Source organism: Bufo gargarizans, chromosome 4, assembly GCF_014858855.1.
Source record: "Bufo gargarizans isolate SCDJY-AF-19 chromosome 4, ASM1485885v1, whole genome shotgun sequence".
Taxonomy (NCBI): domain Eukaryota; kingdom Metazoa; phylum Chordata; class Amphibia; order Anura; family Bufonidae; genus Bufo; species Bufo gargarizans.
The window spans coordinates 222,129,412-222,152,249 of record NC_058083.1 but is presented as its reverse complement, the minus strand read 5'-3'; the positions used below and the strand labels follow the sequence as shown (position 1 = coordinate 222,152,249).

The 22,838-nt window shown below is 41.3% G+C and overlaps 1 protein-coding gene across 1 annotated transcript in view; it reads left to right on the top strand.

The window, feature by feature from the left end:
- CSMD1 (CUB and Sushi multiple domains 1) overlaps positions 1-22,838 on the top strand; it is a 2,061,198-nt gene that overhangs the window by 1,535,663 nt on the left and 502,697 nt on the right. The window contains exon 29 of the mRNA XM_044291097.1: positions 13,493-13,680. Coding sequence (XP_044147032.1) covers positions 13,493-13,680 — 188 coding nt within the window. The remainder of the gene's footprint in view (positions 1-13,492; positions 13,681-22,838) is intronic.

Genomic DNA, 22,838 nt, shown 5'->3' with positions numbered 1-22,838 from the left:
CTGTTAAGACAGGGCCATACTTATCTACAGCTCTCTCTCTCTTATATTCGCCCTCCTAATTTAATAGTATTTACGAATATGTTAGCCGTTCGCAAATATCGCGAACCAGAAGTGACATCACCTCCGGTCACGCCTCCTTAGCCAGCGAAAGATAATATGATTTTGAAGTGTTCTGGACCTTCGGGTCATATATCTTTATATATTGTTATGTACTATATTACATTCTGTACTATTGCTTGTGAAATATATTCCATCATGTATTTCCTATTTATTAGTCCCAAAGGCTCCCTTCACTTCCGGTTTGTGTTTCATGCTGGAGCGCACATGCACACGCGGATCGGAAGTGATGTCACACAGTTTGATTTTGGCGCTGAGACCAGCATAAATGGGACAGTAATTCCCCAAGAATGTATTCCTGATGAAGGGAACGTATACATGTCCCCGAAACGCGCTGGGCCTTCTCCTTACCCTACCCTGATTTCTTAATAAAGGAATTAACAAGAAGTACCAGCTACAGGACTGCCATTTTTTCCTGACATCCTAGAAGCGAACTAGGCGCAGGAGGAAGGGTTTGGGGTGTCTTGAGTTTATCCCCCATCTCTCCTCCTGGGTGAAGTGAGTACAAACCATGTTTCACCTTCCAGATGTCTTTTTTATGATATTGGCACAAATCAATCATCTACTTTGTAATTATGTTTCTAGTTTGTCAGATATATGACTCTCGTAAAACATTCTGATTCACCTAAAGAAAGATTGGCACCCCCTTATGAGATAAAAACTTTTTTACACTTTCTTCTGCTTCATACAACAGACACTCATGGCTCTTGAGCTAAGTATGATTTAATTTATTTATTTTTATTATTTTACACCAGCTTACTGCTATCAGATGCTATGATCGTGTATGAACGCAGCATCTGAGGGGTACAATTAGGGGACCAGTGCAATTGATGCTCCCTGTCATTGTACCCACTACTAATAAAGAAATGCGCTTCGTGACATTTTTCTTTTTTTAAATTCGGTGAAGCAACCCAATTTTTAAATACTTTGCTCATTTCTATTACTGTCAGTCCACCATTGAGATCTATTGCATGAGAGTTTTATTTCACAGCTTTGTCCCTGCCAGAACAGCTAAAATGAGTTTAAATAGATAGTGATAGTGGCCCTGAAGTGTTGTATCAATGGACTATTGAAGACAGACTAATTCAGAGATTTAGAGATTTCCTAAGGAGACTATTTACACTCTGTTTTCTTTTGCAAAGGATCATCTTTCCCTAATAAAGTATATTTAAAAATGCTAAACATCTCTGTCTCTACAATATATTAAAAATAAACTGAAATGACAGTTTCACTTTTAATAAAATATCATATTTAATAAAATACCAATAACATTATATAAGCTCCACATATTTATCAGTCATAAAAACCTACTCTACAAATATATATATATACAGACGTGGACAAAATTGTTGGTACCCTTTGGTCAATGAAAGAAAAAGTCACAATGGTCACAGAAATAACTTTAATCTGACAAAAGTAATAATAAATTAAAATTCTATAAATGTTAACCAATGAAAGTCAGACATTGTTTTTCAACCATGCTTCAACAGAATTATGTAAAAAAATAAACTCATGAAACAGGCATGGACAAAAATGATGGTACCCCTAGAAAACACAGAACATAATGTGACCAAAGGGACATGTTAATTCAAGGTGTGTCCACTAATTAGCATCACAGGTGTCTACAACCTTGTAATCAGCCATTGGGCCTATATATATGGCTCCAGGTAATCACTGTGTTGTTTGGTGATATGGTGTGTACCACACTCGACATGGACCAGAGGAAGCAAAGGAAAGAGCTGTCTCAAGAGATCAGAAAGAAAATTATAGACAAGCATGTTAAAGGTAAAGGCTATAAGACCATCTCCAAGCAACTAGATGTTCCTGTGAGTACAGTTGCACATATTATTCATAAGTTTAAGATCCATGGGACTGTAGCCAACCTCCCTGGACGTGGCCGCAGGAGGAAAATTGATGACAAATCTAAGAGACGGATAATCCGAATGGTAACAAAAGAGCCTAGAAAGACTTCTAAAGAGATTCAAGGTGAACTTCATGCTCAAGGAACATCAGTGTCAGATCGCACCATCCGTCGTTGTTTGAGCCAAAGTGGACTACATGGGAGACGACCAAGGAGGACACCATTGTTGAAAACGAATCATAAAAAAGCAAGACTGGAATATGCCAAACTACATGTTGACAAGCCACAAAGCTTCTGGGAGAATGTCCTGTGGACAGATGAGACAAAAATCGAAGTTTTTGCCAAGGCACATCAGCTGTATGTTCACAGACGAAAAAATGAAGCATATCAAGAAAAGAACACTGTCCCTACTGTGAAACATGGAGGAGGCTCTGTTATGTTCTGGGGCTGCTTTGCTGCGTCTGGCACAGGGTGTCTTGAATCTGTGCAGGGTACAATGAAATCTCAAGACTATCAAGGAATTCTAGAGAGAAATGTACTAGCCAGTGTCAGAAAGCTTGGTCTCAGTCGCAGGTCATGGGTCTTGCAACAGGACAATGACCCAAAACACACCGCTAAAAACACCCAAGAATGGCTAAGAGGAAAAAATTGGACTATTCTAAAGTGGCCTTCTATGAGCCCTGACCTCAATCCTATTGAGCATCTTTGGAAGGAGCTGAAACATGCAGTCTGGAAAAGGCACCCTTCAAACCGGACACAACTGGAGCAGTTTGCTCATGAGGAGTGGGCCAAAATACCTGCTGAGAGGTGCAGATGTCTCATTGACAGTTACAGGAAGCGTTTGATTGCAGTGATTGCCTCAAAAGGTTGCGCAACAAAATATTAAGTTAGGGGTACCATCATTTTTGTCCATGCCTGTTTCATGAGTTTATTTTTTTACATAATTCTGTTGAAGCATGGTTGAAAAACAATGTCTGACTTTCATTGGTTAACATTTATAGAATTTTAATTTATTATTACTTTTGTCAGATTAAAGTTATTTCTGTGACCATTGTGACTTTTTCTTTCATTGACCAAAGGGTACCAACAATTTTGTCCACGTCTGTATGTTTTAGGAACACTAGGAAAAATTGAAAAACATGGAAGTGTATTTTTTATTTGCTTATAACTGAAAAAAAGATGTATACAAATTAAGTACTAATGCACTAATGCAGACATACAGTTAGGTCAATATATATTTGGACAGAGACAACATTTTTCGAATTTTTGTTTTGTACATTACCACAATGGATTTTGAACAAAACTATTCAGATGCAGTTCAAGTTCAGACTTTCAGCTTTAATTCATTAGGTTGAAGAAAATGATTGCACTAAAGAATTTTTTAAACTCAATCCCTTCATTTCAGGGGCTCAAAATTAATTGGACAAATTAAATAATTGTAAATAAAATGTTAATTTCTAATACTTGGCTAAAAACCCCTTTGTTATGAATGACTGCCTGAAGTCTTGAACTCATGGACATCACCAGACGCTGTGTTTCCTCCTTTTAAATGTTCTGCCAGGCCTTTACTGCAGCGGTTTTCAGTTGCTGTTTTTGGTTGTGGGCCTTTCTGTCTGTAGTTTAGTCTTTAACAAGTGAAATGCTCTATTGGGTTCAGATCAGGTGGTGACTGACTTTGCCATTCAAGAGTATTCCACTTTTTTGCTTTAATAAACTCCTGAGTTGCTTTGGCTTTATGTTTTAGACTATTGTCCATCTGTATTACGAAATGTCAACCAATCAGTTTGGCTGCATTTGGCTGGATTTGAGCACACAGTATATATCTCTGAAAACCCCAGAATTCATCCGGCTGCTACTTTCCTGTGTCACATCATCAATAAACACTAGGGACCCAGTGCCACAGGCAGCCATGCATGCCCAAGCCGTCACACTGCCTCCGCCATTTTTTACAGATGATGTGGTATGCTTTGGATCATGAGCTGTACCATGCTTTTGCCATACTTTTTTCTTTCTATCATTCTGGTAGAGGTTGATCTTGGTTTAATCGGTCCAAAGAATGTTCTTCTAGAAGTGTGCTGTTTTTTTAAGATGTTTTTTTAGCAAAGTCCAATCTAGCGTTCTTATTCTTAAAGGCTTATCAGTGGCTTGCACCCTCCAGTGAACCCTCTGTATTTACTTTAATGCAGTCTTCTCTTTATGGTAGATTTGGATATTGATACACCTATATCCTGGAGAGTGTTGTTCACTTGGTTGGCTGTTGTGAATGGGTTTCTCATCACCATGTTAATTATACTACGATCATCCACCACTGTTGTCTTCCATGGGTGTCCAGGTCGTTTTGCATTGTTGAGGTCACCAGTGCTTTCTTTCTTTCTCAGGATGTACCAAATTGTAGACTCCCAAAAGTGTAGAAATTTCTCGGATGGGTTTTTTCTGTTTTCACAGATGAAGGATGGCTTGTTTCACCTACATTGAGAGAGCTCCTTTAAACACTTGTTTACTTGTAAGCAAAATCTTCAAAATGCAAGCACCACACCTCAAATCAACTCCAGGCCTTTTATGTGCTTAATTGAGAATTAAATAATGAAGGAATTGCCCACACCTGCCCATGAAACAGCCTTTGAGTCAATTATTCAATTAGTTTTTGTCCCTTTAAATACAGGGGTGCCACATGTAAAGTAGCTGAAACACCTAAACCCTTCATCCAATTTTAATGTGGATACCCTCAAATGAAAGCTAAAATTCTAGACTTTATTTCCATGCCCATTATATAGCTATAACTTGAATATGTTTTAGTAAGCAGGTAATAAAAACAAAATTACAATATGTCCTACAAAATCGAGACCACATTCTGCTATGTTAGCACAAAAATTAAAAAGTTATGCAAAGCAAGATACTGGGACAAAAATAAATAAGTAAATAAATAAGTAAATGTCTGATGATTGAGCTCACAATTGGCCTTTAAAGGGGTTGTCCAGGTTCAGAACTGAACCCAGACATACCCATAATTTCACCCAGGCAGCCCCCTGATGTTAGCATTGTATAATTTCATGCTCTGATGCTCTCTCTTGCTCTTCACTGGATCGGCAGGGCAAGGGATCTTTTATTTACAATTACACACTGCCGGGCGGAGGCTTACACTCAGCAGTATGTTCATTGATGTCACTGGGTCTGATTGGCAGGCTTTAGTGCTGCCCTAGCCGTTTTACAAGCTAGGGCAGGGCTAAAGCCCGCCCATTAGTGCTGGTTACGTCAACGGGCTCACTGCTGGGCGCCCCATGTAGAGGCAGGTTCGTGACCGGAACTCTAGAAAATGCCTTTGCCCTGCGTAATTCAGCACAGGGCAAAGGAGAGCATAGGAGCATGAAGTCAGGGAGGGGGCTGTCTGAGTGAAAATGGGGATATATCCGGGTTCAGCTCTGAACCTGGACAACCCTTTTAAGGGATAAATGCTATGTCTTAGGGTATATCCACAAGGAACTGAAACAATGTGGATTTGTGTGTGAGAAATCTGCAGCGCTTGCCCATACCAGCAAAGTGGTTTACATTTTAAGAAATGTCATCCATAAGTTGCAAAATTAATTCATAGTGTAAATTATTTATACTGCTGATTTCCACTGGAGATTTTGTCCTATACACAAGTTAAATCCATGTCAAATTTGTAGCAAAAGCCTTGAAAAAGCTAAATATAACTCATCTAAAAAAATTTTTAGATTTTTTATGGATTTTCCAATTCAAATTACATTCTGTGTGGAGGCACTCCAAGAATTTTAGATTTTTTTTATCCCCCTAATTAGTGTGCTTGTATAAATATTTATTTGTTTGCCAAACTTACATATCCATTTAACTTATCCATTTAATGCCTTTTCAGCCTCCGTTATAATTAGACCATGTGTCCTCTAATGACACTGTTCGGTTGCTATAAGAGCCTCAATGTGAGCCTCAATGGAACAAATATTATAACTGACATTCTGTCCACAAGACAGATGCAATAGGAACCAATGAGTCTCATCGGGGGTCACATGATCCGACTGCCAAAATTAATAGAGGTTGAAAACACCTAGATAAATCAATATATAAGTTGTTAAAGTTTTATGAATAGTTGGATACCAGCACAGGGTTGGCAAGAAATGTATTTTTTTTTCTGGGAGTGATTAGGTTGAGCATTTACTTTAAGCCCAAAAAAATTTAACTAAGGGAAATTAGGACTTTGGAATGACTGCTCTACAACTTTTTAAGAGAAAAATCACATTGAAACCAAATGCATCTTTCTCTTACTGTTCTGCTAAATAAATATGCAAATATGTATAAACTTTTCCATACAAAGCTAGACAAATATTCTAATGTTGCATAAATATATTAAGCCGTTTTCAGAAGTCAGTGTATTGGTCAGTGATTACCATCAGTGATTGTGAGCCAAAACTAGGATTGGAGCCTACACAGATAAAGGTATAAGGGAAAGCTCTGCCCCTATTCTGATTTAGACCCAGGCCTGGTTTTGGTTCACAATCACTAATGAAAATCACTGTCTGATAGTGATGAACGAACATCGTCGGGGACAATTCGCAGGTTTGCGGTTGGCCCCATTCACTTTAATAGCAGGTGAACCTGACAAACCTTCAGGTCATATTTGCAGCCCCCAAATACTGCACAAATCGTCCCACAACATTGACAGTGACATACCAGAGGGGGATCAATGGCAAAACTTCCCCTGAAAATATGTATTTAAATCAGGGGCCATTTGTATGCGTCTTAAAGGGATATTCTCAGAAATGTGTCCTGCTGGCGCCTAGAAAAAATGTATTTTAGGCCACGGGAGTACGGTCCTTAAAAATTAGGCATTCACCTGACATAAAAGAAATTGTGATGATGTGGCTCGAGGTACATTATGTGATCAATGAATAAAAATTGATTGTAGGCCACTGGAGTACAGGCCCGAAACATTAGGCCTTCACCAAACAGAAAAAAATCAAGTGATTATGTGGCCGAAAGGAATATCAGATGGTCAATGGATATCAATTTTACTGCAGGCCAGTGGACTACAGGCCCCAAAAATTATTCATTCACCATGCAGAAAAGAACAATTGATAATGTGGATAGAGGTAAATTACGCGGTCACCGTATAACAATTTTACCGTTGCCCAGTAAAAAAAAGTGATTATGTGGCTAGAGGTATATTAGATGGTCAATGGATATCAATTATACTGCAGGCCAGTGGACTACAGGCCTCAAACATTAGGCATTCACTGAACAGAAAACATCAATTGATTATGTGGCTGTAGGTATATTAGACGGTCATTGTATAACAATTTTACTGCAGGCGAGTGAAGTACAGGCCCCAAACATTAGGCATTTACCAGATAGAAAACATCAAGTAATTATGTGGCTAGGGGTATATTAGACAGTCATTGGATAACAATTTTACTTCAGACCAGTATCTAAGCAGAATCGCACACAAATGCTGCACAATACAAATGCACCATATAGAAATAATATTATAGGTATATCACACCCTTGCCTCAATCAGATTTTTTGGGTGGCAACTGTTATATCACACCAGTTGCAATTAGTTGTTCCAATGACGTTTGTCCCTCTGTATAGCTGATGTATTTCAGCAAAACCACAAACAAATGCTGCACAATACAAATGCACTATAAAGAAATTATTTTATAGGTATATCACACCCCTGCCTCAATCTGATTTTTTTGGGGGGCAACTGGTATATCACACCAGTTGCAATTAGTTGTTCCAATGACGTTTGTCTCTCTGTATAGCTGCGGTATCTCAGCAGAACCGCACACAAATGTTGCACAATACAAATGCACTATATAGAAATTATATTATAGGTATATCACACCCCTGCCTCAATCAGATTTTTTTTGGGGCAACTGGTATATCACTCCAGTTGAAATTAGTTTTTCCAATGGCGTTTGTCCCTCTGTATAGATGCGGTATCTCAGCAGAACCGGACACAAATGCAGCACAATACAAATGCACTATAATATACTTTCTATGTTATAAAGTATATTATAAGTATATTACACCCCTCAGTTTGTCCCACCTATCGATAGCACACCTATACCAGTCCTAAAAAGGACTTTTGTGGCCCTATTAGCTAGTGTTTGGTGTCTCTAACAGTCTGCAAAAAATAGAATGTAAAATGGTGGCCAGATCAGGTTTATTTATAGAGTAGGGGCTATGTCCATGTACTGAAATGTCTCAATTGGCTGTCCTGTCCAACCTGATGGATGTGTCATGGGTCAAAGCTCTGCACAATGCAAAGAATATGGTGCCGGCCATCACTACTAGATTGGAGGTTTCTGGCTAATGGCACCTCGGAAGATCAGCTGTTTGAAGAGTACATGTTTTTCTGACAACTACTGCAAACACTTTTTCCAGCTTCCCACTACATCATATGCAATGCTAAATGCTAATTAGAAAGTAAAACTTGCCCCACAAAAAAGGGCCCTCCTATAGCTATGCGAATGGAAAAAAAAAAGAAAATATATTATTAAGGAAAGTGAAAATGCAAGACCAGAAAATCACTGTGTCTGGAAGGGGTTAAAACGTTGTCCACTTTGCTGCTACTGTATTTTTTACATCTTGTTCCACTGCTGAAAACCTGTCACATAAATACTACATGTGGCATAAACTAATGAAACTAGTCTGGATCTAAAAAAGGAGATTTTTTTTGTCTTATTAGTATGCGGAATGTGATGTTGCCAGGATAAAGGTCAGGTTCGTATCTATAATTGGAGGATGGTAAAGACGTATAAGACTAAGTTCACACCAGCATTATTGTTTTTGTTTTTCCTCTCCATTAAAGGAGCAAAACAATGACAATAATGGAAGTGTCAAATTCAGGACACAACTAAACCTGAACATGGACCATGTAGTTTTCATTTAGGAGTCCATTTTCTCTCCATTGTTCAGTAAGGAATCTGCTTTAGAGGCCTTGAACCCTTGACAGATATGAACACATCCAAACACCACAATTCTCTGGGAATATCAGCATTTTAGCACTTACCATTGAAGATGAAAACAAGCATTAAAAACGATCTTCTTATGTATTCATTTGCTGGTTCTGCATGTGTATACCCAATTTAATCTCACTTCCACAAGCAATAATGAGGAGGCTTGTAGTCTACAGATTGATTTTATTAGAATTAAGGAAATATTCATCTATAAAAGAGCCAGAAGACCTGTTGTGTCTTTAATATGTAACGCTTATCAGCACCTTCTGTGTGATACCATCTATTTGCATGCTTCACTAGATGATTTATATTACAAAGTATAAGGCTAATACCTTTCTTATTTCCGTTAGTAAATTTCTGTCTTCCTGATCAAACATTTCTCTGCTCATCAGAAATTTATTTCTGAGCCCATGTCATAACCACTCATTTTCTCATTTTCTTTGTCATTGTAATATTGCAATCAGGCTTTTCTTTTTATTTTCAACCAGCTGATTTATTTATTGCAATTTTATATTAAATAACAGTGACTTTCACAATGGCCACCTCTTTAATGGTCACGCCCCTTTAACAGTGACTTTCACAGTGGCCACCCCTTTAACAGTGACTTTCACAGTGGCTGCCCCTTTAATGGTGACTGCCCCTTTAGCATTGACTTTCACAGGAGCCGCCCCTCTAACGGTGACCACTCCTTTAACAGTGACTTTCACAGTGGCCGCCCCTTTAACTGTGATCTAGCAGTGACTTTCATAGTGGCCGTCTCTTTAACAGTGACCGCCCCTTTAACAGTGACCTTTACAGTGGCCAACCCTTTAACAGTGACTGCCCCTTTAACGGTGACTTTTACAGTGGCCGCCTCTTTAACAGAGATTGCCTCTTTAACAGTGACTTTCACAGTGGCCGCCCCTTAAATAGTGACCGCCCTTTTAACAGTTACTTTCACAGTAGCCACCCCTTTAACAGTGACTGCCCCTTTAAAAGATATTTTCACAGTGGCCGCCCCTTTAACAGTGACCGCCCCTTTACCAGTGACCTCCACGGTGCCCGCCCCTTTAACAGTGAACTCCACAGTGCCCGCTCCTTTGTCAGTGAACTCCACAGCGCCTGTCTATTTAATAGTCACAATAGGTGAAATAAATACAATTTATTATATTTACAAGCTTAGAAGCTTTAAAAGCCCTTAAACAACACTGCAAAGCATTGTGTTCAAACCCGACCAGGGTTTCGGTTGATGCTTCGTGTCACTTTTTTTATAATAGATTTTTATTGTGTGTCTGCAGTAAATCTTCTTGACGCACAATTGCATTTTTAACCCCTTAGTGACATCATTATTTTAGCCTTAAGGACCAATAAATATTTTCCCCCTTTGTGTTCTAGCAGTCATAACTAGAGATTAGCAAATTTCATATTTAGAAATTCGTTCACACTTCGTTTGGTGGTGAATTGCGTTATTGATTCCGCTACCATGGACCATAACGCAATTCTATGATGGAATGCATAATGGAATGCCTTCAGAGGCATTCCGTTATTTATGTCGTCATAATAGAAGTCTATGGGCTGCAAAACGGATTTGTTACGTTTCTGTTATTTCAAAATATGAAATTTGCTCATCTCTTGTCATAACTTTTAAATTTTTTCTTCTAAATTTTAATTTTGCAGCATTAGATGTAGGTTTTTTAGGAGCCATTATGGGGTACATATATATATATATATATATATATATATATATATATATACATATATATATATAGTATTAAATAACATTTATTATTTAATATTTAGGGGAATGAAAAAAAAAACTGCAATTTTTGCATTATTTTTATTTTATTTTTTACGGCGTTCACTGTGTGGCAAAAATAAAATAATATGTATTATGTGGGTCCTTACAATGCCACTGCTCTCTCTCTCCTCCTCTACTGTACACTGAAGGGGGGGGCTGATTTAACTGCTCATATCTCTGGTTTGGTACCAGATATAGGCTTTGTATTGTTTGAAAGCCGACATTCCAAGCTTTCAAACAATACAAAAATGACAGTAATTCAGTACATGGGAAGATATCACTGTTATAAATCAGGATGTGTCACGAATCAGCAGGTGTGAACCCACTGTGCCACTGACTGGCTACACTCAGGAGGGGTGCGTCTAAGCAACTACCTGGTTATTACTAGAGCCTCAGATGGTGAGGACAGACTTGAGCCGTTAGGGTAGTTGCCAGGGGCCACTCCAGAGCAATCCCTGAGTTAGTGGCAGCTGGTCCAGGTGGACCAAGAGATTCCTGGGTAGGTACCAGAAGTACACCCATAGTCATGCAGGCGGGGTCATTACCAGGAGCAACAGTGCAGTAACAAAGGATGAGGAAGAGGCGTAGTCAGACATCCAAAAGGTCAGAGCAGGTGACACAGGTATTGGTCAGACTATCCGGGTCGGCAACAGGAGAGACAAGGCAAGCAGGCAGGGATCAGACGATAAGCAGAGTCCAGGAATGAAGCAGAGTCCAGGAAGGAGCACATAAGATTATCAGGAACCAGCAAACTCAATGACCTTGACACTGAGGCATCTGGGAAGAGGGCTAAGCCACTAAATACCTGCAGGAGAGCCAGGGTTAGTCAGTGAGGTCACCTTACCTAATTCACACAGCCCAGGGAGTGATGCGCTCTGCCCTTAGAGAAGTGTAAAGCAAATCAGCCAAACTCATGCTATGTCCAGGGATGAGTGGACGCTGCGGAGCGTAATCCTCAAAAGCAATACCACCTACAGAAACAGAGCCCAGGACCGGAGAGGTGAAATGGAAGCACCAACCACAGGTCACCGCTGAGCGCGGCGCCTGGGAACATGGCGATAAGCGTGGGAACATTGGCATATAGTAGCCGCTCTTACAGTACCCCCCCTTTGTGCCCCCTTTTCTTGAGTCCACGACGGGACAAGAACCTTTTTATCAGGTCTGGAGCATAAATATACTCTCTGGCTCCCAAGACCTCTCTTCCGGACCAAAAACCTTCCTATGCAACAGGTAGTAGGTTTTCTTACTATGTTTCCTGAAGTCCAAGATGTCCTTGACCTCAAATGTCTCTTCCGAGCCTTTAGACACCGGAATCGTCATAGACGGAGCTGTAGAGAAGCGGTTAAGGACTACCGATTTAGGCAAAGGATACATGGAAGGCATTGGGGACAAGAAGAAAGAGAGGTGGCCGTAACTTATGTCACTTCATTGACATTCTTCACAATTACGAAGGTTCCCAGGAACCTAGGGGATGTTTCTAGAGGAGAGCCATACCTTATCTCCCAGCGAGAACTAAGGTGGTTTTCTTCTTTTCCTGTCCGCATTCGTCTTCATACGGGTCACTACTTTATCAATGCAAATCTTCGTATCCTGCCAGATCTTCAGAAAAATCCCTAAAAGAGGAATTTGCCACTGGTACCCCAGAAGATATAGGAACAGAGAAAGGAGTATGAGGATGCTGTCCAAAAACGACTAAGAAAGGACATGACCTGGTAGACTTATTAGTATGGTTATTGTAGGAGAACTCTGCTCAAGGTAACAATTGTACCCAGTCGTTGTGTTGAGCTGAAACAAAATGCCGAAGTAATTCTCCAATATCTGATTGACTTTTTTTGCACTCGCTTGCGCATAATTTATGCGATTGCTCAAATATTGGAGACTTTTTGCACTCACTTGTGCAATTTTTGGGACTTTTTGCATGTGTACACCACTCACACAGTTTTGCAATATGGATGGAAAAGTGGACGTGGTGAGCTATGTTAATGAGTTTCGCAAATAAATCACAATCTCACTCCAGGAGCAGAGTGGAGTAGGAAAAATTGGAGTAGCTTCTCTAGACAAAAGTGTTAGGCTTAAGGACAAGCCAAATGTATCAAATAACATGCAATATTTGATAAATGTGACACAAAGTACTCCAACACAGACTGAAGCAAAACTGACTTCAAATATTCTCCTAATGATAAATTCCCCTATATGTTTTTTAAACAGATATTCTTGTATAGTCGCTTACCTCATAAGCATCATCCCCATGTTTTTTATCTTGAATATGGACTCTCTTGACCCATTTTCAAAATGGAAACAAAGTACTTTGGTTTATTTATGTCCTGTGTGTACCACTTCTGTTTCTTCATATGTTTCTATCTTCAAAATGTTTGTGTTGTGTGCTTGCATACAGAATATTTATCTCTGTATGTTTTTTCCATGATTCATAATCCATGTCCATGATCTGTGTATTTATTTTGACAAAAACAATTAGAATATACGCAATATGAAAAAAATTGAGTTTGATGGAGTCAAGGGCCACAGAACATGGTGAGGTGAACAACTGCAGTAAAAAATGTTTTTCATTCATTCGATCCATATAGTTTTCTATATATTCAACTTTCAAAATCTAAAAAAAGGGAGATACAGTATTTGTAAATAAATAGTAGATACAACTATTGATAGGCAAGTGACCAGTTCAAAGAATATGCAAAATATATAGTGATATTGTAAATGTAGCATGACTTCAGTTCAGTGATGAATATTATTTCTCTGTTTCAGTTTTAACATGGAACCCAGTTATGATTTCCTGCATATATATGAAGGTGATAACTCCAACAGTCCCATAATTGGAAGTTTTCAAGGTTCCCATGCACCAGAAAGATTAGAAAGCAGTGGTAACAGCCTGTTTTTGGCATTTCGCAGTGATGCATCCGTTGGCATGTCTGGATTTGCTATTGAATATAAAGGTAATTCATTATTTTGTTATTGATGGTATTCATGTGCCGTGCAAAAACCGTAATACTTATGTATTATTCCCATGTAGTTATGTACATATTTATGTGTATCATCATAAATCATATGTAAAAAAATAAAATTATCAAAGGATCAGCATTATTCAATATTACCCATATCATTTATATTCATACATTAATGAGGTAAGATATCTTGGTTATTTGCAATTACTTATTTAAAGTAAGCTATCTTCAAATATATTGGTGGATTTTTACTTTTTCTACAGTATTTGAATCATTTTTCCTTTTCCCATCGATTGGTTATTCCTCTTACAAAAATCAATGAATAATTTGAATCAAGCTGGGTATTATCAGTTGGGGATGTGGCCCTCCTCATTTTCTTGCTTTCAAATCAGTGCTGACAATGTAGGCATATACCACTTTCACATGGGGAATTGCAATACCACCATAAAAACACAGGGACAGGGCTAGGAGCATGCATTGTAGAAATACTGGATACACTGAAACATTGAGACATTAGCAGCATACAGGCTAAGGAAAAACTGTTCCTCTAACCTATACAGGACCTATATCCAATATTACAGTTACACTTCACGTAATAATCAAACCAAATCTAAATTTGTGATATTATTTATCCCCAGCACTGAGTCTCTTAGCAGTAGTATAAATTAAGACAAGGTAATTTACATATCTTAAAGGGACACTGACAGGCCCAATAACCATAATTAGCTGTACATATCCATGCACAGGTCTTCTAATGTGCATTAAAAACATATAAGTATCCTCCCTGTCCACATTATGAATACAGTTAACTCACGTTTTATAACCTGAACTAATCGCTGTTCTTTCTGCCCAAGGGGCGGGGTTTCAGCTCCACTTGCGCCCAGCCAGCATCAGCCCAACAGCCGTTTTTGAAGCGCCGCCCAGCTCATCAATATTCACTTAGCTGGGTGGCTTCTGCAGTCCCGACCCTTCCGAGATCCGACGCATGCCCAATAGAAAGCTATGGGTGCCGGGCGCATGAGCAGAAGCTGAAAGCGAGTCCGATGCCCATAGCTTTCTATTGGGCATGCGCCGGATCTCGGAAGGGTCGGGACTGCAGAAGCCGCCCAGCTAAGTGAATATTGATGAGCTGGGCGGCGCTTCAAAAACGGCGGTTGGGCTGATGCTGGCTGGGCGCAAGAGAAGCTGAAACCCCGCACCTTGGGCAGAAAGAACAGCGATTAGTTCAGGTTATAAAACGTGAGTTAACTGTATTCATAATGTGGACAGGGGGGATACTTATATGTTTTTAATGCACATTAGAAGACCTGTGCATGGATAACTACAGCTAATTATGGTTATTGGGCCTGTCAGTGTCCCTTTAATTCTAAATGCAGATATTTTAATTAGATAGCTAAATTATACATTTCATAAAATCATACATTTTCTTATGTCCATGATCAATAAAAAAAAGACATCATATGGTACATAGCATTCTCTTTCTAACAAATGAACTAAGGTTGCTTCAGGTGTTCTTCTTGATTTATTTTACACTTGTAGCCCGGGATGGGGATGGGGATGGGGATGGGGATGGGGGTGGGGGGGGGGGGGGGTCGTTTCTCATGGAGCATGTCCTTTGTCAGGGGGATTGTACTTTCTCAGAAGGTGATTCCTTTCTGCTGCAGCTCTCTCCCTATAACTGTTATAGCTGTACACACGGCTGGTGGCAGTTAAAGGATGGAACTAAGCATGTGCATCCACTTCAATGAGGTGGACTGAGAAATAAGGAATAAAACTAGAAAAAAATTGACTTTATTGAACGACTCAGTGTCACAGATGTTCCCGTGACAGGTGGCAGGAGATCGGTGAAACTAGCAACACATGGTTTGATCTGACATGTTTTCTGTTAGGACCAAATTAGGTCTCTGTTATTTCTGGTGCTTGCCACACCTTATTTTTCCAGGCGTGGCTATTATGGTCATTTAACCTTCTCTATTTATTGTTGTTTCTCCCACTTTGCTATGTGGTTTATAGTTTCTGTTTGAGTTATGGATAGCTGGTGTGTGGATCTCAGCCGAGTTCCTGGTGCTGCCATAGCCACTTGAAGTAAAGTGTTTTCTTTCTCTTTTGTATTTTGTTTGGGTTATTTTGTGTGTTGATTTTCCCTATAATTTGTATTTAGGCCTGAGAGGGACTACTGTTCATCCTTCTTTTTGAAGGAACAGGTTGTCTCAGTCCTTACATTAGTACCAGGGTCCTATCGGGTGAGTTAGGACACTAGGTATTCCTATGTATGAACTCACCCTCCTCTTTGGTCTGTTCATACAAGTAGTTAGTCCGGACTTTGATTAGGGTTTAACTAGGAGGTGTCCATCTCCTTTCCCTAGTTTCCAGGCCTTATTCCCTCACCCCTTTCCCTCCTATGTTTGGTGTGGGGTTCCCTCCCACACCCGAGCGTGACATTATAAACCGTCAAAACCGTCATTTTTTTGCTTGTTTTTTTAGTACAGATCCTATTGCTGCACTGGCCGGACAGCTGCAGGGCTGTGTTAGGAGGTAGCGGACCTCTGAACGACCGTCTCACAGATCCAGAGACCACAGGCTTCTGGTCCTGGTGGTTACCAGGCCTGTATTGAACCTAAAGTTGCCCTCCCAGACAGATTCTCTGGGGGAAAGTGATAATTTAATTTTGTTTAGGGAGGCGTGCATATTGTATTTTAGGCTATGTCCACACTCATATGGGGATTAGATTAAGAGAGTTGGTGTGGTTATTTAGTTGCTTAAAGGGAACGCTCAGTTATGGGCTTTCTCTCTGCCGACCGGATCGCAGTCTCTCTGGTCAGTAAATTAATTTTCAACTCTCTGGGTCTCATCTATGATGACAGATTGGACCTCCCTGCAATGTGGCCTTTGTCAGGAAGAGTGTTCTGCTGAGATATATTGCTCTGAGTTTAGGAAGTGGGCTACGGATACTGAGTGGAACGATCCAGCTCACCTTAGTCCGCTTTGTCAGGGATTATCAGAGAGGCTGAAGGACGCTTTGGCCTTTCATGAGAATCCTAAGTCTCTGGAAGGCGCTATGTCTCTTGCTGTATGTATTGATAGACACCTAAGAGATATCTAGGGCCCCCACTCTCAGGACATACTATCACATAACGTATCGTCTTCCTCTGACACTTTGGGTGAATATACTCCCGGGTTTATGTCTGGGGACAAACCCATGCAATTAGGGGGGCATACAATCTGGTCAGGATCAAGAAAGGGGATGAATGGAAGATGGCTTTTAATACCCCAGAGGGTCACTTTGAGAACCTTGTCATGACTTTTGGGTTGACCATTGCTCCTGCGGTTTTCCAGCATTTTGTGAATGACATTTTTCATCACCTGGTGGGGAGGTTTGTTGTCGTGTTTTTTGATGACATACTAATTTATTCTCCAGACGTGGAGACTCCTCAGGATCACTTTAGACAGGTGTTACAGATCCTAAGAGATAATAAATTGTACACAAAATTAGAGAAGTGTGCACACTGTACATGAGGGACAATTCTTGGGCTACCTGCTGTCATCTTCAGGTTTTCGAATGGATCGAGAAAAAGTCAATGCTGTATTGGACTGTGAGTGACCCAAAAATCTGAAAGCTCTTATGCGGTTTTTGGGGTTCACCAACTATTGCTGAAAATGTATTCCGAACTATTCAACAGTTGTGAAACCCTTAACGGACATGACTAAGAAAGGGACGGTTTCAGTGTGGTCTGATTCAGTGTTTCAAGCCTTTTCTGCCCCTATATTGGTGCAGCCGGATGTATCACAACCTTTCATTGTGGAAGTTGACGCGTCCAAAGTGGGGGTAGAAGCAGTCTTATCACAGGGCTCGTCACCTGGTAAATGGCGCCCATGTGCACTTTTCTCAAAAAAACTCTCTGCTGTAGACAGAAATTACAATGTGGGTAACAGAGAGTTGCTGGACATTAAGTTGGTTTTTGAGGAGTGGCATCATTGGTTGGAAGGGGCGATTCATCCAATCATAAAAATCTGGCTTACCTGGAGTCGGCTAAATGACTTGAACCCAAGACAGGCCAGATGTTCTTTTTTTTTCACGAGTTTCAATTTCATTTTCACTTCGTCCTGGGGTTAAGAACGTCAAGGCAGATGCCTTGTCATGTAGTTTTTCTGGAGGTGGTGATTTTGAAAATCCGAGTCTGATACTGTCAGAGGGGGTCGTATATCTGCTCTATGCCCTGACCTAGAGGTGAAGGTGTTAGAGGCTCAGGGATATGCACCAGGGTTTTGTCTCTCTGGGAAATTGTTTGTTCCATCAGAATTGCATCATAAGGTCATAAGGAACATCCCTATAGAGTTCTTACGGGACACCCTGAGAGTAGATCCACTGCCAACCGGATCTCTCGTAGATTCTGGTGGCCAGGGTTGCGTAAGTGTGTTGAGGACTATGTGTCGGCCTGTAATATCTGTGCACGCGCTAAGGTGACACATACTCGACCTTCTGGATCTCTACTTCTGTTGCCTATACCGTCCAGACCATGGACTAACTTGTCTATGGATTTTATTACTGATCTGGTAATAATTGTTTTGATGATTAATGATTGTTTTAGCGAAATAGTGCACTTTATAGCATTGCCTGGCCTACCTAATGCTAAAACACTTTTGCAAGTGTTTGTTGACAACATTGGGAAACTTCATGGAATTCCCTCTGATGTGGTCTCAGATCGTGGAACTCAGTTAGTGTCCAGATTCTGGAAGACGTTCTGCACTCTGCTGAGGGTACAACTGTCTTTTTCTTCTGCTTTTCATCGTCAGACCAATGGACAGATGGAGCGCACTAATCAGAGTCTGGAGACTTACTTAAGATATTTTGTCTCTGAGAACCAGGAGGAATGATCCTCATTTTTGTCTTTGGCAGAGTTTGCCATAAACAATCGTAGACAGTCCACTGGTAAATCGACATTTTTTGGGGCATATGGGTTTCACCCGCAATTTGGCACATTCTGTGGTTCCGATACTTCTGGTATCCCTGGGGAAGAGCATTTTTTGTCATCATTGTCTTCTATATGGTGGAAAATTCTAAACAACTTGATGAATATGGTCAACAAGTATAAACGTGTGGCTGACAGGAAAAGTATGTATGGTCTGGACCTCAGTATGGGTGATTTTGTGTGGCTGTCCACAAGAAATATTAAGTTGTAGGTTCTTTCTTAGAAGTTGGGTCCAAGGTTTATTGGTCCATATAAGATCACTGCCATTATTAATCCTATAGCACAAATTTATAATGTGTTTCACAAATCTTTGTTGAAGAGATATGTTGAACCTTTGTAGTCGTACCCCTTGCAACCTGCTCCTGTCATCGTGGACGGCAGTTTGGAATTCCAGATCGCCAAGATTATTGACTCTTGAGTTCTCCGTAGATCTCTTCAGTATCTTGTTCACTGGAAGGGTTATGGACCAGAGGAGAGGATGTGGGTACCGGCATCTGACATAAATGCCAGTTGTTTGGTCTCATCCGGATAAGGTTGGTCCTGGGTGCCCGGAAGTCACCCGTAGAAGGGGGGATACTGTCATAGACGTTCCTGCAACAGGTGGGAGGAGATTGGTGTGACTGGCAACACATGGTTTGATCTGACATGTTTTCCATTTGGATCAAATGACGTCTGTGTTGTTTTTGGTGCTTGCCACACCTTCTTTCCCCAGGTGTGGCTATTATGGTCATTTAAAGGGGTTGGCCACTCTCCATGTATTTGCTACTACTATGTGGGAGGCAGGGAAAAAGTTTACTTCCTAATATATGTTATTAAGCAGATCTGCCTGTATTTTCTATAATCTGAAGCCACACCCCCTGAGCCATGCTTCGTCCATGCCAGCAGTGTAACTACGCATGTGCTGCTTTTCCTCACCGCATCGCAGCACATGCCCAGTCTTCCCCTGCCACTGGTGTGCTCCCTGCTCCTACTCTGCTTGTTCTGTCTGCACAGGTTGTTCCTGTCAGAGTTCGGAGTGGGAGCCTGGTCGGAGCCGATCCTCTGTGCGTAGCTCCAGAGCCCCTGTAATATATACATGGGTATGATAACGATAATGGTCTCGAGCAGGCGGGGAGGTTTAACCTGCTGCAAATGCTTTGGGATCACGCCTGGAGCCCTAGCCTCACGTAAACCTAACCCCCTCCCCCATTTGGTGGCAATTTATCAGACTGAGGCAAACCATTTTGGACTTCACTTTGACCATAAGTAGAAGAAAAGGTCTTCTACATATATTTTTTGGGGAAGCAAATATGGCCAGCTGAAAGAACAGCTGGCCATAGATGATTTAGTCACGACTGAATGACTCTACCGTGCCAGCAACTGTTAGGGGAGAGAAGGATATCAACATGCCTATTTTCTTTATTCTCAGGAGATGAGGCACCATCAAAAAGATCTAACAACAATGTATGCATGTGTGACAGAGATAGCTTGTATGGTATATAATGTGCATGGCCAGCCTTAGAATGTCTTTACAATATTATAACTAGCCCAAATATAAAAGTCAGCCCATAATATGACTCCCCTTTCTCAAAATCTTACAATACCCCCTATTCTCTTGTGCAGAAAGGGCTCTACTGTTTTTTTTTATTTTTTGGGAGCCAATTCTTGACATTCAATATAGTGATACAAGGCTTTTGTGTAGCTACTTGGTCTTGAAACCCTGGTTGTGAAGCTCTCAGCAGATACTGCGTTCATGTGTACGATCACAATCATTGTCGCGGGTAGGCGGTGGGGCAACCTGCTGCAAGTGCTTTGGGATCGGGCCTGGCGCCCCAGCCTCATGTAAACCTGACCCCCCCAACCACCCACCCATCTGGTGCTTATACTGCGTCCAGGGTCAGTGCCCACGGAGCTGACACTTTTCGGGAGGTCTATTGGGGGTGGGCTCAGGGCAGCCTCCAACTCCCATGTTATAGAACAGCGGTGAGTGTGCTGCCGAGGACAGACCTCTTGCTACCCCTCCCCCATTACTGGCATCCTAGTCTGCTGTCAGACCCAACAGCCACCTCCGCCGCAGAGCCACAGTGCACACGAGAGCCCAGTGCTCATCCCAGCGCATTAGCATCCGCCGTCTGCCCCGCACAGTGAGCCGAACCCTGCATAGAGCCATGCACCCCAGAGCTTCCCGCCGATCCAGCACAAGCCGCGTGCAAGGCCTTTCAGGGAAGGAACAGAGTGAGTACCATGCTCTGCTCTGCCAACCCGGGAGGTGCCCTCTGTAGGTTCCATGGATGTCTGTACGTTTCTTGCCCTCTATAGGCTCTCTGGATTCAGCTGGCCTCAGTAGAGTTCTTACAATAGTCCATTTACACAGGTGCCCTCTGTAGGGTTGGTATCATTAGTTGCCCTTTGTAGGGTCCATGGAATCAGTGGTTATCCATAGGGTCAATGAATTCAGCTGCTCTCTATAGGGTCCATAGCTTGAACTGGTCCAAGAATTCAGCTCCCCAAATAATAGATCCATGGATTTTGCTGTCCTCTGTAGGATCCATAGAATCAGCAGTCATTCATAAGGTCCATGGATATAGCTACCCTATATAGGGTCCATGGATATATCTACTCTATTTCGGGTCCATGGATATAACTACCCTATATAGGGTCCATGGATATAGCTACCCTATATAGGGTCCATGGATATAGCTACCCTATATATGGTCCATGGATATAGCTACCCTATATAGGGTCCTTGAATTGAGCTTCCCTTTATAGGGTCCATAGATTCGGCTTCCCTCTATAGTGTTCATGGATTTGGCAGCCCTCTATAGGGTCCATGGATTTGCCTGCCCTCTATAGCGTCCATAGACCCTATAAAGGGCAGCCGTCCATATATACACGGGACAAAATGGAATATATACAGAGGGGTCAAAATGGAATATATATAAAGAGAGGGCAAAATGTATATATATACAAGGGGGGGGGATGGAAGATATACAGGTCCTTCTCAAAAAATTAGCATATTGTGATAAAGTTCATTATTTTCTGTAATGTACTGATAAACATTAGACTTTCATATATTTTAGATTCATTACACACCAACTGAAGTAGTTCAAGCCTTTTATTGTTTTAATATTGATGATTTTGGCATACAGCTCATGAAAACCCAAATTTCCTATCTCAAAAAATTAGCATATTTCATCCGACCAATTAAAGAAAAGTGTTTTTAATACAAAAAAAGTCAACCTTCAAATAATGATGTTCAGTTATGCACTCAATACTTGGTCGGGAATCCTTTTGCAGAAATGACTGCTTCAATGCGGCGTGGCATGGAGGCAATCAGCCTGTGGCACTGCTGAGGTGTTATAGAGGCCCAGGATGCTTCGATAGCGGCCTTAAGCTCATCCAGAGTGTTGGGTCTTGCGTCTCTCAACTTTCTCTTCCCAATATACCACAGATTCTCTATGGGGTTCAGGTCAGGAGAGTTGGCAGGCCAATTGAGCACAGTAATACCATGGTCAGTAAACCATTTACCAGTGGTTTTGGCACTGTGAGCAGGTGCCAGGTCGTGCTGAAAAATGAAATCTTCATCTCCATAAAGCTTTTCAGCAGATGGAAGCATGAAGTGCTCCAAAATCTCCTGATAGCTAGCTGCATTCACCCTGCCCTTGATAAAACACAGTGGACCAACACCAGCAGCTGACATGGCACCCCAGACCATCACTGACTGTGGGTACTTGACACTGGACTTCAGGCATTTTGGCATTTCCCTCTCCCCAGTCTTCCTCCAGACTCTGGCACCTTGATTTCCGAATGACATGCAAAATTTGCTTTCATCCGAAAAAAGTACTTTAGACCACTGAGCAACAGTCCAGCGCTGCTTCTCTGTAGCCCAGGTCAGGCACTTCTGCCGCTGTTTCTGGTTCAAAAGTGGCTTGACATGGGGAATGCGGCACCTGTAGCCCATTTCCTGCACACGCCTGTACACGGTGGCTCAGTCCACTGCTTCCGCAGGTCCCCCAAGGTCTGGAATCGGTCCTTCTCCACAATCTTCCTCAGAGTCCGGTCACCTCTTCTCGTTGTGCAGCGTTTTCTGCCACACTTTTTCCTTCCCACAGACTTCCCACTGAGGTGCCTTGATACAGCACTCTGGGAACAGCCTATTCGTTCAGAAATTTCTTTCTGTGTCTTACCCTCTTGCTTGAG